Here is a 17,696-nt window from a genome sequence, read left to right as displayed (position 1 = left end):
AACTTCTTAGATTGGGTTCATACATAGTATTTTGATTGGTATTTTAGCCAAAAGTTACGAGTGGAACCAACCCAGAGAAAACCATAATGCAAAGATTTGTACCTTTTTCTGTGTTTCAGACCCACTGCTGGTTTTAGTTAAAAATTCTGATTAAAATATTGACCTAAACCCTGACCAAATTAGCATTATGAACTCAGACTTTAGTGCGCAATAAATCTTTCATGCTCCTTAATATGGCAAAATGCACATTGGAGTGTGAAAAAAAGAAATAAAAATCTTACACCCGATTGAACTATGTAAAACAAAAGGTCCTGCAACCAAGTGATATATTAAATATAAAAGAACCAACTTTATTTGAGACCAAACATAAAAGCAATCCAGACAGAACTCTGTGACTGGATGACATGTTTCATGCTATTACTATATTCTTAGTCTGAAGTTGTAAATAAGGACCAGTTGCTGGAAACGTGTCACCCAGGTGTCGGGTTCCTCTTTTTTCATTTGCTCTTTTTGATGTTTGGACCTTTATTTTAGTTTAATGTGGATCTGAACGTACAGAACATGTGGGATTTTTGATATTTATACTTCCGATTGGACAAATAACACATGAGATTATGTGTATATGAATGTAAAAATGATGGTGTTTTTTTCACATACGTAAACTCACATGGGTGAAAAACATAAAATTATAGTACGAAAAGAATATAATGCTAATATAAAAATATATTACATTGACTAGAAAAGAATGAAATAATGATCATGTAATACCATATAGTATATGTAATAGCACATAATATGATAAAATAAAATAATATGATAAGGATGATAAGATAAAATAAAATTACAGCTTGAAAATAATCTGACCATGTCATAATTTAATATTATATGAAAGAAATCTACAGACTAAATAAATAATGTTTGTTATTTTATTTGATTTTATTAAATATAGTATTGTTACTTTATTTAACTTTTTCACTTACAAGCTAATAATTGTTGCTTTTATTTGTAGTCTTATTTTACACTGAGGCTAATCTCACACATCTTAAAATATACTGATGTATTTAATTTTACCTGTGCATTTTTGTCCATAATAGTCAAAGAAACTGAATTTTTTTTTCCAAAAGACAAAAATGTGCATGTAAAATAAAATACGTCAATACATTTGACAATGTGTGAACTTTGCCTGAAATTACATTTATTATATTCTTTTCAGACTTAATTGCAAGGACTTTTAACCAATCCTTACTGCAGATAAAAAATAAAAAAAAGATAATATTAAGGTAGCCTGAAAGAATTTTTTTTTTTTTTTACGATCCTATAGAAACTATAGAAAAGATATACTAAGGGAGCATTAATTCATGCCCTATATTACAATATGGAAAAGGAAGCCATCAACAAGCTGCTGTTAATGGATCTACAGTTGTGGATGTGATTGTCTCATTCACATCTTTATACCTCATGCAGGCATGAACTCCGAAAACCAAGTGTAAAGTATACATTAGTTAAAGGGGTACTCCTATGGAAAACAATTTTTTTCATATCAACTGGCTCCAGAAAGTTAAACAGATTTGTAAATTACTTCTATTAAAAAATCTTAATCCTTCAAGTACTTATTAACACCTTTGTCCATGTCAGGAACTGTCCCGAGTAGGAACAAATCCCCATAGGAAACCTCTCCTGCTCTGGACAGTTCCTGACATGGACAGAGGTGTCAGCAGAGAGAACTGTGGTCAGACAGAAAATAACTATTCAACTTCCTGTGGAGCATACAGCAGCTGATAAGTACTGAAGATTTTTAAATAAGAGTAATTTACAAATCTGTTAAACTTTCTGGCACCAGTTGATTTGGGAAAAAAAAAAATGGTTTTCCACCGTAGTACCCCTTTAATAACACCTTTGGGATAATGAGCACCAAGTATTTATGTTAAGCTGTCTAAAGCCATAAAAAAATAATCCGCTACATCTCGCCTACTTCTTGAAAGTTTCCATGTAGAGTAAAACTATCAATTATAACTAATAGATTTTTACATATTTAAGGATGTATAATCTAAATGTCTTAAAAAGGTAAGTTACATATATTTGGTCCATTTTGTCTTTACATGAATAAATTAGGAGCTTTATTTGTCTTCTTTCATTTTAATACCCCCCCCCCCACTCCTCTTCCCTACCGCTCATTTTTTTTCCTGAGAATGTCTATATATTTTCATGATCGTATCTCTATATCTTTGTTGATTCATAATTCAAAGGAATGTATAGAAAAGCTAACCTGTACAGTACTAGTTTCAGGGTTTCGGCTGATGAAAGGATATGAAACATAAATATGAATCAGATATAAAGACTTTTATTGAGGTCCTGGGGAAAAGAAAGTTGATCATATCTGGAAAAAATACCATAAAAGGATTGGGAAAAAATACAGTTTATTTACGAAAAAAATTTAAGATCTTTAGCCTAAGACGGAAGGTTCTCTGGTTCATGATCTTGTACATGGTCTTTTCAGGTGTTGGATTAATCACTGAATACTTTACTATGAAGACGGAAAGTACTCCCTCTTTGTGCCAGGAACATTCCCCCTTCCATGGGCTGGGTGAGTAATTACCTTGTAAACTTCAGCTTTTAATATATTGTTTGCAAAGCTTTCTTATAAAATCCATCAACTGGTCTTATATACCGCAAGACTGACACTGATAAGTTAAAGGAGTTATCCCAAGATTACAACTTGTTACATATACATAGAATAGCTAATAGGTGTTTGATTACTTACTGCCAGGACCCCCACTAGTCAGTACAATAGGGTCCTGTGTCCGCCACTCTGAATGGAGCGATGGTCAAGCATGAACGCTGCTGTTACATTCACTATCACCTAGTCTGTGAATTGGTGATAAACTGTAATCTTGGGAAAACTATTTATTGATTTCCTTGATGTGATCTTATATTTATTACCTTGCAAAACTAGGTCCTACACAGGGGTGTAGGTAAAAGGATACTTCACCTTTACATAGTCTTGGGCCCAAAATTTCAGTTTCCATTCGCCGACCATTTTAAGCCCCACCTAATGTGCCCAGTAACACCCACAAAATCTCCCAGAAATACCCATTTTGATACATATTTGCATAAACCAGACCCCTTTTTAGGACAATTTCAAAACAGACTGGGGGACATGCTCACATTATAGCATCACTACTATACACATTATTCACTCGACACATTAGGGCCCTAGCACAGATTTTGCAATGTGGCCTATCAGTTTGTGGCCCTGCCAAAGGTTGTTAAGAATCATTGACTTCTACGTGCCTACATACACTAGCCAATATAATTAAATATTGGGAAACTATCTTATGTCATTAACCCCCCCCCCACTAAAGAAGAAATAAAAAAAAAATGAAAAGTTTTATCTTTGATATTGTATAATGCACATTCGTATGCACCTTTATAAGGGTTAATTTCCTTAAATTATATTTTGGTTTACATGGATTCAACAACAAAAACAGTTTGTGAAGTAGTAAAATAACACCCCTTTTATGGGCCCACAGTAATTTCCAGGAACCTTAACTTAAATCAAAGAGTTTTTAAAGAACTTCAAAAATTGAATTCTGGAACAATTACAAATGTGAATGATCTTCGTTGTATGACACCAAATATGGGTTTACCAAACCCGCCACAGATTCTACGCCAGAGGTTCCTGAACTGGATTTGGCAAAGGATTGAGAATAAATTTCGGAGTAAGTTTCAGGATTTGTGGTTCAGCTCAGAATGTATAACACAGTTACTATTGTTTAACAAGCTACATCAGTCTCTTAAATGTTGTACAATATTTATTGGATTTTTTATTGCTGGTAATCATGAACTGCTAGATAGTACCGTATATACTTGAGTATAAGCCGAGTTTTTCAGCACGATTTTTCGTGCTGAAAACACCCCCCTCAGCTTATACTCGAGTGAACTCTCCACCCACAGTGGTCTTCAACCTGCGGACCTCCAGAGGTTTCAAAACTACAACTCCCAGCAAGCCCGGGCAGCCATCGGCTGTCCGGGCTTGCTGGGAGTTGTAGTTTTGAAACCTCTGGAGGTCCGCAGGTTGAAGACCACTGCGGCCTTCGACATCATCCAGCCCCCTCTCACACCCTTTAGTTCTGTACAGTACTCGCCTCCGTCGGCGCTGGTCCGGTGCTGCAGGACTGTCCGGTGAGGAGGTCGTCCGGTGGGATAGTGGTTCCGGGCTGCTATCTTCACCGGAGAGGCCTCTTCTCTGCGCTTCGGGCCCGGCCCCAGAATAGTCACGTTGCCTTGACAACGACGCAGAGGTACGTTCATTACCAACGTACTTCTGCGTCATCGTCAAGGCAACGCCTCTATTCTGGGCCCGAAGCGCGGAGAAGAGGCGCCCCCGGTGAAGATAGCAGCCCGGAACCACTATCCCACCGGACGACCTCCTCACCGGACAGTCCTGCAGCACCGGACCAGCGCCGAGCAGAGGCGAGTACTGTACAGAACTAAAGGGGGGTGAGAGGGGGCTGGATGATGTCGAAGGCCGCAGTGGTCTTCAACCTGCGGACCTCCGGAGGTTTCAAAACTACAACTCCCAGCAAGCCCGGACAGCCGATGGCTGCCCGGGCTTGCTGGGAGTTGTAGTTTTGAAACCTCTGGAGGTCCGCAGGTTGAAGACCACTGAGGGTGGATGATAAGAGGATGATGAAGGGGGGGTGTGGGATGATGACAAGAGGATGATGAAGGGGGGTGGGGATGATGACAAGGGGATGATGAAGGGGGGGGTGTGGGATGATTACAAGGGGATGATGAAGGGGGGTGGGGATGATGACAAGGGGATGATGAAGGGGGGGGGTGTGGGATGATGACAAGGGGATGATGACAGGTGATGATGATGAGGGTCTGGATGATGACAGGCGGTGATGATGATGAGGATGTTAATGACGGGGGTCTGGATGATGACAGGGGGGATAATGTATTTCCCACCCTAGGCTTATACTCGAGTCAATAACTTTTCCTGGGATTTTGGGTTGAAATTAGGGGCCTCGGCTTATACTCGGGTCGGCTTATACTCTAGTATATACGGTAATAGGAATCAATTATGTGTTCTACACACAAGGGGTGAGTTATTGAGCTAGTCAAGTAGTGTAATTTTCTGCAACATGAACATTAAGGCATGGGTAACTTAAAGGGGTACTCCACTGCTCAGCGTTTGGAACAAACTGTTCTGAACGCTGGAGCCAGCGCCGGGAGCTTGTGACGTCATGCCCCGCCCCCTCATGATGTCATGCCCCGCCCCCTCAATGCAAGTCTATGGGAGGGGTGTGACATCATGAGGGGCAGGGCTATGACGTCTCGAGCTCCCGGCGCCGGCTCCAGCGTTTGGAACAGTTTTTTCCAAACGCTGAACAGTGGAGTACCCCTTCAATGCTTGGACATGTTAAGCACAAGCAGGATTATTTATGCGATATCCCATCAGTATCTGACTGGTAGGGGGCTGTCACCCATCACCTCCACCGATCAGCTGTTTGCCATACCCCATTGACCAGCTGTCAGAGCTAGGGTGCCAGTATGCATGTAAAAAGAGACAGAAGCATACAGCACCATACACTGGGTAGTGGCTATGCTGGGTTACCGCAGCCCATCTTCCATTCACTTACATGGGAGCTGAGCAGCAGTAACCCAGCATGGCTGCTATATAATGTACAGGGTTGTCTGCTTTTGTCTCTTTATACTGTGTATGAAGGCACCACAACTCTGACAGCTGGTCAGCGGGGCGTGGGCCCTCCACTGATCAGATATTGATGGTCAATCCTGGGGACAGGCAATGAACCAAAAAGTCCCTAAATCAACCAAACAGTCCCAGAGGTCTGTGTCTGCCTAATACACACCCTCTGACTGTGTAATCCCACCCATCACCTGGTAGCATTAGTCTTACTTCTGGGATCTGGGAATTTCAATGCTAGAGGTGCCTTAGACTTTAGTGGGACCTCCGGCGTCAAAGTTCCCGGGATTTCGTTAGATCACATGAGTCTCACGGCAATTGTCAGGCTACATGATTGCCCAGGGAAGTTTTAATGTATCCCGCCACCAGAGCAAAGTGAGACTAACACTTTAAAGGGAAACTGACAGACTGTTTACTCACACTAAACCCAATACACTAGGTCAGGTATAGGCAACCTTCTGCACTGCAGATGTTTTGGACTACATCTCCTATGATGCTCTTTCAGTCAAAATGCTGCCAAAGCATCATGGGAGCATCATGGCATCTCCAGTGCCGAAGGTTGCCCCTGCCCGCACTAGGTTATAGTGTGAGTGAATCAGAGTAAAATGATGTATTACTTACTTAAATTGGTTCCTGTGCCGAAACTCACTGGGAGGATAGGCTTGCTGAGTTGAACACTGGCACCTACCTCTACACTTTTGGCACTTACCTCTTGATTCCCGGCCTTCTGGCTAGTATTAGAGACATTTTTCATAGGTCCAGCTGGATGTCAGGGTAGTATATCTGCACTCATCCACTCATTTTTTTTTTTTGTTTGTCACTGTGCCACTATATGTGATTGTGTGTCCACAGGATTTTTCAGGGTGCAGTGGCCCTTCTGGATGTCCCTCTAGCTGGTCTAGGAGAGGTGTGTGTGGCCATCAGGTTCCTCACCTCCCTGCAACCCCCAGGCATCTTGGCTTTGGCCGAGATGCCATCAGTATATGGCTCCTTGGCTGACACCTTGGTTAACGCCTAGGTTGAAGCCAGGTGCATTTGTGGTCCCTTAGTAGCTTTGGCGAAAAGGGACATTGAACCCAGACCCTTGCATGTGCCTTATGGCCCGGAGGTGAAGGGTAGGTTTGTTGGGTAGGTTTGATAGACCGCATCCTTTGTGCAGGTTTTTGTAGCGTGACACATTTGCACTTTGGGTGATAGAGAGCATGTGCATTGGCTCTTTAAATAATAATAACTCTTGTTCACCCGCACCATAACCAGTGTATTGTATGTTTAGTAGGGGTGAACAACCTGTCAGTTTAACTTTAAAGGGGTATTCCGGGCAAAAACATCTTATCCCCTATGATGTCATGAGGGGGCGTGGTGTTACATCACATCTACAGTCCCGGAAACCTGGAGGTTTCCGAAACTAGAGACCCCGCCCTGCATAGAATGCGGGTGCTGCAGGGAGATTGCGGGGGGTCCCAGCGGCGGGATAAGATGTTTTTGCCCGGAATACCCCTTTAAGTTTACGCCCATCTGATGATTACTTGATTTGATATGAAAGAGACCTGAGCAAAAATAGATGTGGAGTAAGTGGTCGTTGGCTTAGACACCATGGGGGATGTGTCCTGATAACAAAAGGTCATTTAGGAGAGCTGAAATCTGGGGAAACCCCTTCTCCATCTCCATTTTTTCTCAACTCTCCTCCTAACCAGATGCTCCAGAAACCCAAGTACCTCACAACAGAAGAATCATTTGGGACTCACAATGACCCCCCTTATGGCTCCTTCAAGTTCTTAGGACTCATCACTGTTTCCAGGGATTAGAGGGCAGGCCTCCTTTACAGAGCCAATATCATTTAATAAAAGGGGGTTGTCATGATTAGAAAACCAATGAAAATTAAACACTGATCCATTTAGTAATATGATCAGTGGTTTGTGGCTACAAACCACAATGGTTACCTACAAGTGGCCATAAATTTTTGTTGGCGGAATGCTCCTGGTAGGATCTACTGACAATCTAGTCAAGCCTGGCATTGATAACAAACTGGTATGTACTCTTTATGTTTTAACTGGTCATATATAGTACATATAGATGACTGAAATGTCAGTCAGGACAGGTAACATAAAAGCATTGTGTGTGTTGCGTTTACTTCAGTAAAGAGGAGCATATTCTTAGCCTCAGCTGTTTTCTGGATGCCTCCCTAGGTATACAGTAATTTGTAATAAACAAACTACTTATACGTTAGATAAGTATTGGCAGATCCTTCCAATGTTAAAAGGATCTACTGACAGTCTAATGCATTTTGGAGCAACTTGACTGTTCCTTGATGTCTGTTTTTGGGAGATCAACATGGATCAACATGTCCTATTCTTTGTGTAAACCAAAAGAAGAGCAAAATGTGTCTGTCAGAGACTTGTCCTCTGCTCCTTACCGCAGTAAACATTAATGTTTGGCCACCAAAACTATTTAGTAGTGGGGGTCAATGGGCCTTCTGATGCCATTTGTGGTCTGTAGAACTCATACACAGACTGGCAAGGCCAGCAGTAGAGAACCATGTAGCTATTAAATCAGAGCCACAGTCCTTTATTTTTCCTAGTAAATATCCCAATATGATATGAGCACGGTATAGCAGTATTATTTTATATATTATATGTACCCAATTTCTATAAAATAATCTATGCCTTTGAATCCTTAAATTAGAAAACATGAAGTAATCATTTAGGATAGGTTTAGGGGAAAAAATTCTAATATAATGTGAAAATGGCTAAAACAGCCATGCTAAACAAGAGATTAGCGAATTTAGTGTCCAATATGAGTTAGTCTGATTTAACACTCCATGGTCTCCTAGATTTTAGGTTTCTTCTTTATATTTATTCTGTGCAGGGATCCTAGTAGCAACAGAACAGTATGAAACATGATGGAGAAGGCAAGAGATGCGCAGCTGTGTAGGTCTAGTAGTAGTAGTAGTAGCAGCAGTTCAGTATGGGACATAATGGACAAGGCAGGACATTTCCTGCTGTTTAGAGCATGTAGTAGTAGTACTAGCAGCAGTTCAGCATGGGACATGATGGACAAGGCTGGAGATGTGTGACTGTGTAGGACAAGTAGTAGAGGCAGCAGTACAGTATGGAACATGATGGACAATGCAGTGTAGGGCTAGTAGTAGTAGTAGTAGTAGTAGCAGTACATTATGGAACATGATGGAGAGGGCAGGAGATGTGCGGCTGTGTAGGACAAGTAGTAGAGGCAGCAGTACAGTATGGGACATAATGGACAAGGCAGTGTAGGGCTAGTAGTAGTACAGTGTAGAACATGATGGACAAGGCAGTATAGGGCTAGTAGTAGTAGCAGTACAGTATAGAACATGATGGACAAAGCAGAAAATGTGTGGCTCTGTAGGGATAGCAGTAGTAGAAGTAGTAGTAGTAGTAGTGGCAATACAGTACAGAACATGAGGCAAAAGGAAGGAGATATAGGGTTAGTAGTAGTAGTAGTAGTAGTAGTAGTATTAGCAGCAGTATAGGACAGTACGGAACATAATGGAGAAGGCAGAAATGTGCAGCTGTGTGCTAGTATTAGTCGGTGTGATTTTGAGATATATTAATCCTCTAAAGTTTCAAATTCACAGTCAATGTGTGCCAAATCCATTCACTCATCTCTATACCCACCAAATCTAATCTTTACCTTAGCAATGTATCAGGATGTCCTTTTTGTCTCTGTGACAGAATAACAGGAATTTAACTGGTATTCTGGCACTTAGGTGGTCCATAGGGGGTCTTTGGTTGCCTGAAAATCATGGTGACGTCTAGACAGTGTCTGTGTGTGTGTATAGATGGCATGGGGTATACGATAATCCAGCTCTAGTTCTGGATTTTCAGTTTATAATCTTATATGAATAAAAAATAAATAAATGTATGAGTATTCGCTAATGCAACAAGTAACAATTCCTACTGCAGTCACTGCAAGGAGTTAACATTGCCGAGGTCACAAAGTTGAAACTCACTCCACTTGTGTTTGTACTGAAGATTGACTTTATGAAGGTCAAGTTTAGCCCTGTGTACATAGGATGGATATTCTCTCTGCCTCCACATTTCGAATGCTTCATCTCTAACTTTGAAGGGATGCCAGAGATGAAGTACCAGATAAAATCAGACACAAAGCTACATGTTCTTATTTCCTGTGGTAAACAGATGTATTTGGGTTTTACACTTGACTACAGATAAAATGATGGTGGTGGAGAGGTATGGAGAAAATCTATCAAATTGTCTATGACTTTTTTCTTTTTCTTACTTTCAAGCGGGCATTTCTGTCTTGATTTCAAGGGCTTGATTTTTTTCTTCATTTCAACAATTTAAATAAAATAGATCTGACTACAAACCAAAAGACAAACAATCCCCAGTAAAAAAAAATATGATAGAAGTGGGAAATATTTAAACAAAATGAAAAAGTTTATTCAAGTGTACCTGTCATTAGCAAAAACTTTTTATATTATGTAGATAATACCATTATATGTATATTTGTAATATACATTGGTTAAAAAGAATTATATTTGGGGGCGAAAAAAAATTCTATCTCTACAGCTATTGTCTGTGTGTCTCTGTGAGGAGACCAAATACAGGAAGTGAGGGCTCTGTGCCTGCTCCTGGCTTGTCAATCATTCTGATGTGTCAGTCTGGAGCGTGTCATAGAGCCTCAGTGCGCAGAATCCTGCTTGTCCTCAGTGCACAGAGCCCTGTTTGTCCTTAGTGCACAGAGCCCTGCTTGTTCTCAGTGTACAGAGCCCTTCTGGTCCTCACTGCTCAGAGCCTTTCTTGTCCTAAGTGCACAGAGCCCTGCTTGTCCTCAGTGTACAGAGCCCTGCTTGTCCTCAGTGTACAGAGCCCTGCTTGTCCTCAGTGCACAGAGCCCTGCTTGTCCTCAGTGTACAGAGCCCTGCTTGTCCTCAGTGTACAGAGCCCTGCTTGTCCTCAGTGTACAGAGCCCTGCTTGTCCTCAGTGTATAGAGCCCTTCTTGTCCTCAGTGCACAGAGCCCTGTTTGTCCTTAGTGCACAGAGCCCTGATTGTCCTCAATGTACAGAGACCTGCTGGTCCTCACTGCACAGAGCCCTGCTGGTCCTCACTGCACAGAGCCCTTCTTGTCCTAAGTTCACAGAGCCCTGTTTGTCCTTAGTGCACAGAGCCCTGCTGGTCCTCAGTGTACAGACCCTGCTTGTCCTCAGTGTACAGAGCCCTGCTGGTCCTCAGTGTACAGAGCCCTGCTTGTCCTCAGTGTACAGAGCCCTGCTTGTCTTCAGTGTACAGAGCCCTGCTTGTCCTCAGTGTAAAGAGCCCTGCTTGTCCTCCGTGTACAGAGCCCTTCTTGTCCTCAGTGTACAGAGCCCTGCTTGTCCTCAGTGTATAGAGCCCCGCTTGTCCTCAGTGTACAGAGCCCTGCTTGTCCTCAATGTACAGAGCCCCGCTTGTCCTCAGTGTACAGAGCCCTGCTTGTCCTCAGTGTAAAGAGCCCTGCTTGTCCTCAGTGTACAGAGCCCTTCTTGTCCTCAGTGTACAGAGCCCTGCTTGTCCTCAGTGTATAAAGCCCCGCTTGTCTTCAGTGTACAGAGCCCTGCTTGTCCTCAGTGTACAGAGCCCCACTTGTCCTCAGTGTACAGAGCCCTGCTTGTCCTCAGTGTAAAGAGCCCTGCTTGTCCTCAGTGTACAAAGCCCTTCTTGTCCTCAGTGTACAGAGCCTTGCTTATCCTCAGTGTACAGAGCCCTGCTTGTCCTCAGTGTACAGAGCCCTGCTTGTCCTCAGTGTACAGAGCCCTGCTTGTCCTCGGTGTACAGAGCCCTGCTTGTCCTCGGTGTACAGAGCCCTACTTGTCCTCGGTGCACAGAGCCCTGCTTGTCCTCAGTGTACAGAGCCCTGCTTGTCCTCGGTGCACAGAGCCCTGCTTGTCCTCGGTGCACAGAGCCCTGCTTGTCCTCGGTGTACAGAGCCCTGCTTGTCCTCAGTGCACAGAGCCCTGCTTGTCCTCGGTGTACAGAGCCCCGCTTGTCCTCGGTGCACAGAGCCCCGCTTGTCCTCGGTGCACAGAGCCCTGCTTGTCCTCAGTGCACAGAGCCCTGCTTGTCCTCAGTGTACAGAGCCCCGCTTGTCCTTAGTGTACAGAACCCCGCTTGTCCTCAGTGTACAGAGCCCTGCTTGTCCTCAGTGTACAGAGCCCTGCTTGTCCTCAGTGTACAGAGCCCTGCTTGTCCTCAGTGTACAGAGCCCTGCTTGTCCTCAGTGCACAGAGCCCTGCTTGTCCTCAGTGTACAGAGCCCTGCTTGTCCTCGGTGCACAGAGCCCTGCTTGTTCTCAGTGTACAGAGCCCCACTTGTCCTCAGTGCACAGAGCCCTGCTTCTCCTCAGTGTACAGAGCCCTGCTTGTCCTCGGTGCACAGAGCCCTGCTTGTTCTCAGTGAACAGAGCCCCGCTTGTTCTCAGTGTACAGAGCCCTGCTTGTCCTCGGAGCACAGAGCCCTGTTGGTCCTTAGTGTACAGAGCCCTGCTTGTCCTCAGTGTACAGAGCCCTGCTTGTCCTGCCCTCACTTCCTGCATTTGGTCTCTTTACAGAGACACACAGGCAATAGCTTCAGGGACATAACTATACACATTGTTTAAGCAATGTATATTATCAATATACATATAATGTTATTTTCTACATTATATAAAACGTTATGATAGGTACACTTTAAACATGGCAGATGACTGTAGAAACATTCATTTGAACCTCTACCTACAAATGTTGATACATTGTGAGGTATTTGTCTTCACAGCACATGCACACAATGATATTTTTCCATTTTCATTCTTGACCATAGTAAAAGTCAACCAATTTCACATTAATATTTCTATAAATGAGAAATTCTCAACCGATTGCCTTGTTGTGCTGAGATTACAAAGAGTAACTGATGAGAATTATTGTTTGTGGGTCTGATAAACATCTTGAGATAATATAAATGTCTATTATTGACTGCTCAATATTTATTTTTTTAATTCTCAGCATTTATATTTTCTTAAACAATGCACAGATACATTCTTGACTGGGCACTCTTGACTGATCATACATATTAGAGATGTTACGCCTAGCGCTCCGGGTCCCCGCTCCTCCCCGGAGCGCTCACGGCGTCTCTTTCCCTGCAGCTCCCCGGTCAGTCCCGCTGACCGGGAGCGCTGCTCTGTCATGGCCGTTGGGGATGCGATTCGCACAGCGGGACGCGCCCGCTCGCGAATCGCATCCCAGGTCACTTACCCGTTCCCGTCCCCTGCTGTCATGTGCTGGCGCGCGCGGCTCCGCTCTCTAGGGCGCGCGCGCGCCAGCTCCCTGAGACTTAAAGGGCCAGTGCACCAATGATTGGTGCCTGGCCCAATTAGCTTAATTGGTTCCCACCTGTTCCCTGGCTATATCTAGTCTCCTCCCTTGCACTCCCTTGCCGGATCTTGTTGCCCTTGTGCCTTGTGAAAGCGTATTGTGTGTTTTATAGCCTGTGTACCAGTACCTTTGCTATCTCCCCTGACTACGAACCTTGCCGCCTGCCCCCGACCTTCTGCTACGTCCGACCTTGCTACTGCCCACTCCCTTGTACCTCGCCTTTCTTCAGTATCTTCAGCAGCCAGAGAGGTGAGCCGTTGCTAGTGGATACGACCTGGTCACTACCGCCGCAGCAAGACCATCCCGCTTTGCGGCGGGCTCTGGTGAAAACCTGTAGTGGCTTAGAACCGGTCCACTAGCGCGGTCCTCGCCAATCCCTCTCTGGCACAGAGGATCCACCTCCTGCCAGCCGGCACCGTGACAGTAGATCCGGCCATGGATCCCGCTGAGGTTCCCCTGCCAGTTGCCTCTGATATCACCACGGTGGTCGCCCAGCAAGCCCGACAGATCGCCCATCTAACCCACCAGATGTCAGAAATGTCCACCATTGTGCACCAACTTCAGTCGCAACTTCATCAGCAATCATCTCCTCCGCCAGCTCCTGCACCCCTTCCGCAGCGAGTGGCCACTCCTAGCCTCCGCCTGTCTTTGCCGGACAAATTTAATGGGGACTCTAAGTTTTGCCGTGGCTTCCTTTCGCAATGTTCTCTGCACTTGGAGATGATGTCGGACCTGTTTCCTACTGAAAGGTCTAAGGTGGCTTTCGTAGTCAGCCTTCTGTCTGGAAAAGCCCTGTCATGGGCCACACCGCTCTGGGACCGCAATGACCCCGTCACTGCCTCTGTTCACTCCTTCTTCTCGGAAATTCGAAGTGTCTTTGAGGAACCTGCCCGAGCCTCTTCTGCTGAGACTGCCCTGCTGAACCTGGTCCAGGGTAATTCCTCCGTTGGCGAGTACGCCATACAATTCCGTACTCTTGCTTCTGAACTATCCTGGAATAATGAGGCTCTCTGCGCGACCTTTAAAAAAGGCCTATCCAGCAACATTAAAGATGTTCTGGCCGCACGAGAGACTCCTGCTAGCCTGCATGAACTCATTCATCTAGCCACTCGCATTGACATGCGTTTTTCTGAGAGGCATCAAGAGCTCCGCCAGGAAAAAGACTTAGATCTCTGGCCACCTCTCCCACAGTCTCCACTGCAATCTGCGCCTAGGCCTCCCGCCGAGGAGGCCATGCAAGTGGATCGGTCTCGCCTGACCCTGGAAGAGAGGAATCGCCGTAAGGAAGAGAATCTTTGTCTGTACTGTGCCAGTACTGAACATTTTCTGGTGGATTGCCCAATCCGTCCTCCACGTCTGGGAAACGCACGCTCGCACTCAGCTCTCGTGGGTGTGGCGTCTCTTGATGCCAAGTCGGCTTCTCCACGTCTCACGGTACCTGTTCGGATTTCCACTTCAGCCAGCTCTCCCCTCTCAGCCGTGGCCTGCCTGGACTCTGGAGCTTCTGGGAATTTTATTCGGGACTCCTTTGTGAATAAATTCCGTATTCCGGTGACCCGTCTTGTCAAGCCACTCCACATTTCCGCGGTCAACGGAGCCAGGTTGGACTGTACCATACGTTTCCGCACGGAGCCCCTTCTTATGAGCATCGGATCTCACCACGAGAGGATTGAACTTTTGGTCCTCCCCAATTGCACCTCGGAAATTCTCCTTGGACTTCCCTGGCTTCAACTTCATTCCCCAACCCTGGATTGGTCCACTGGGGAGATCAAGAGTTGGGGGTCCTCTTGTTCCAAGAACTGTCTAAAACCGGTTCCCAGTAACCCTTGCCGTAACTCTGTGGTTCCTCCTGTATCTGGTCCCCCTAAGGTCATTAAGGACTCTGCCTGCCACAGGAAATGCCCCTCCCCCCCTCCCAGTTCCATCAGGCAAGCTTCTGTGTCCCCTCATGGCCCTCGTCCTGGTGTCACACTGCCCCGTGCCAGGTCCCGCCCTCTGCCCTCTCTCCCCATTCCTACTCCTGCGGTTCTGCCTGCCGTTGAGGAATCCCTCCATCCTTTCCCGGTGTCCTCATCCCAGGGGAGGCAGTTACCCGATAAAGAGAAGGGGAGACCTAAGGGGGGGGGTACTGTTACGCCTAGCGCTCCGGGTCCCCGCTCCTCCCCGGAGCGCTCACGGCGTCTCTTTCCCTGCAGCTCCCCGGTCAGTCCCGCTGACCGGGAGCGCTGCTCTGTCATGGCCGTTGGGGATGCGATTCGCACAGCGGGACGCGCCCGCTCGCGAATCGCATCCCAGGTCACTTACCCGTTCCCGTCCCCTGCTGTCATGTGCTGGCGCGCGCGGCTCCGCTCTCTAGGGCGCGCGCGCGCCAGCTCCCTGAGACTTAAAGGGCCAGTGCACCAATGATTGGTGCCTGGCCCAATTAGCTTAATTGGTTCCCACCTGTTCCCTGGCTATATCTAGTCTCCTCCCTTGCACTCCCTTGCCGGATCTTGTTGCCCTTGTGCCTTGTGAAAGCGTATTGTGTGTTTTATAGCCTGTGTACCAGTACCTTTGCTATCTCCCCTGACTACGAACCTTGCCGCCTGCCCCCGACCTTCTGCTACGTCCGACCTTGCTACTGCCCACTCCCTTGTACCTCGCCTTTCTTCAGTATCTTCAGCAGCCAGAGAGGTGAGCCGTTGCTAGTGGATACGACCTGGTCACTACCGCCGCAGCAAGACCATCCCGCTTTGCGGCGGGCTCTGGTGAAAACCTGTAGTGGCTTAGAACCGGTCCACTAGCGCGGTCCTCGCCAATCCCTCTCTGGCACAGAGGATCCACCTCCTGCCAGCCGGCACCGTGACAAGAGATAAGCTTTTGGAAACCAATGTCTGGGGGCCATATGACTGTACCCTAACAGCAGATGTCAGGAAAGAAGATCAAGACATGTTGGATTTCACATACTCAATCCTGGACTCAGAGAGCATTACATAGGATAGTGGGTGTTAAAATACATATAACAACATAAAATCAAGTACAATAGACATGAAAAAGGTAATTAATAAACTGGTACAGAGGGAGAAAGGAATCATGCCCATGAGGGCTTTCAATCTACAGGGTGACGGAAAGGGCACAGGAGGTAAAAAAAAAAGCAGCCATTCACAGTGCACTACAGCAGCAGCAGGGTAGTGTAGGTTGTATGGTATTCTGAAGAGATAGGCTTTCAAGTTGCATTTAAGGTTTAGATTTAAGGTTTTGATGGTTGGCAAAAGTCTAATTTGTTGGAGCATTGAGTTCCAGATAATGGGGAAAGCTCAGGAAAAATCTTGGAGAAGTTCTTGGGAAGATTAGATGGGAAAGCACAGACAAAGGTCTTGTGAGGATCAGAGATTACGTGAAGGGTGGTATCAGGAGATCAGGTCAGAAAAGTATGGAGGGGTCGGGTAGTGCATGGCCTTGTATGTCATGGTGAACATTTTAAACTGAATTCATTGGGCAGTGGGAAGCTAGTGAAGGGATAGACAGAGGGGAGAGGCAGTGGAGGAATGAGGGGAGAGGTGGATTAGTCGGGCAGCAGATTTGAGGATAGATTGGAGGGGAACATGGGTGTTAGGTGGATAATGGAGGATGATGCAGTTGTCCAAGCAGGAGATGATGAGGGAATGAGTTAAAGTTGAGAAAAGAGCAGATTCAAGAAATGTTTTTGAGGTGGAGGCGAGCGAGGTGGTAGAATATCTGGACGTGCAGGTTGAAGGATGAACAGAATCCGTTGCTGAACAGAATGTGCAACAAAGGCCCTGAACAGAGCCTCCGACAGAGATGTGAACCTAGCCTCATGTCTGTGGCCAACTGAAGAAATAAAGGTGTTCCAATGATTGAAGGGGGTGCTAGTTATCACCCAGTCTGTCAAGCAGATGATAGCTATATCCTGCACAGTAAAATATGTTTTCAAAAAATTACTGTATATTACTACTGAATAAAGTTGGCAATAGAGATCAGATGTTTGTTGGCAAATACAGCCCATACACATCAGACAAGTGATGGCTAAACTTGCAAATTTGTGGACCCACAAACATAGATGACCCTTTCTTCTCCAATGAGGTAAGTGCCAACTCCATACTGTAATAAATCTGGAAACTTGGCTGATCCAAGTATTGTATTTACGGAAAAGATAAGATACTCTTAAGTGTAAGAGCATTGCCATGGTCTTCCTTACACAGCAGATCGCCTGCCTCTCTCACCAAAGCATCTGTATTTGGAAACAGATATCTCAGCTCTATGAACAGAAACTCTCTCAATGAAAGGAAAAATTCCTAGCCTGGAAACAGTGGGTTAATAATTTTGACCATTAAAAAAAACAAAAAAATATTCCTCTCTGCTAAAACATGTCTGTTCACAAAATAAACTTTAACACAAGCTACCAAATTTTTCAACCCAATCCGATGTTCAGTCTGTGTAGAGACCGATGACATGTACCTGGGATGATGAGAAGAACTTTCATAAGGTTGTCCATCTCTCGACTATTTCAGCAATGGTTTCCATCGCTTGCATAGACATGGTGTAATGTCAGACGTTGAAATGATGTTGATGATCAACGTCCATGAACTAAAGGGGTACTCCGGTA

General features: G+C 45.3%; 1 protein-coding gene across 2 annotated transcripts in view; it reads left to right on the top strand.

The window, feature by feature from the left end:
• Positions 1–17,696, top strand: part of LOC130367815 (LIM homeobox transcription factor 1-alpha-like) — a 184,612-nt gene that overhangs the window by 77,420 nt on the left and 89,496 nt on the right. For both annotated transcript variants that reach the window (XM_056570638.1, XM_056570639.1), the window contains exon 5: positions 2,498–2,584. In XM_056570638.1, coding sequence (XP_056426613.1) covers positions 2,527–2,584 — 58 coding nt within the window. In that variant the 5' untranslated portion in view covers positions 2,498–2,526. The remainder of the gene's footprint in view (positions 1–2,497; positions 2,585–17,696) is intronic.

This window comes from Hyla sarda, chromosome 4, assembly GCF_029499605.1.
Source record: "Hyla sarda isolate aHylSar1 chromosome 4, aHylSar1.hap1, whole genome shotgun sequence".
NCBI lineage: Eukaryota > Metazoa > Chordata > Amphibia > Anura > Hylidae > Hyla > Hyla sarda.
Note: the sequence above shows the minus strand (reverse complement) of the source record. Positions and strands in the feature narration are given on the sequence as shown.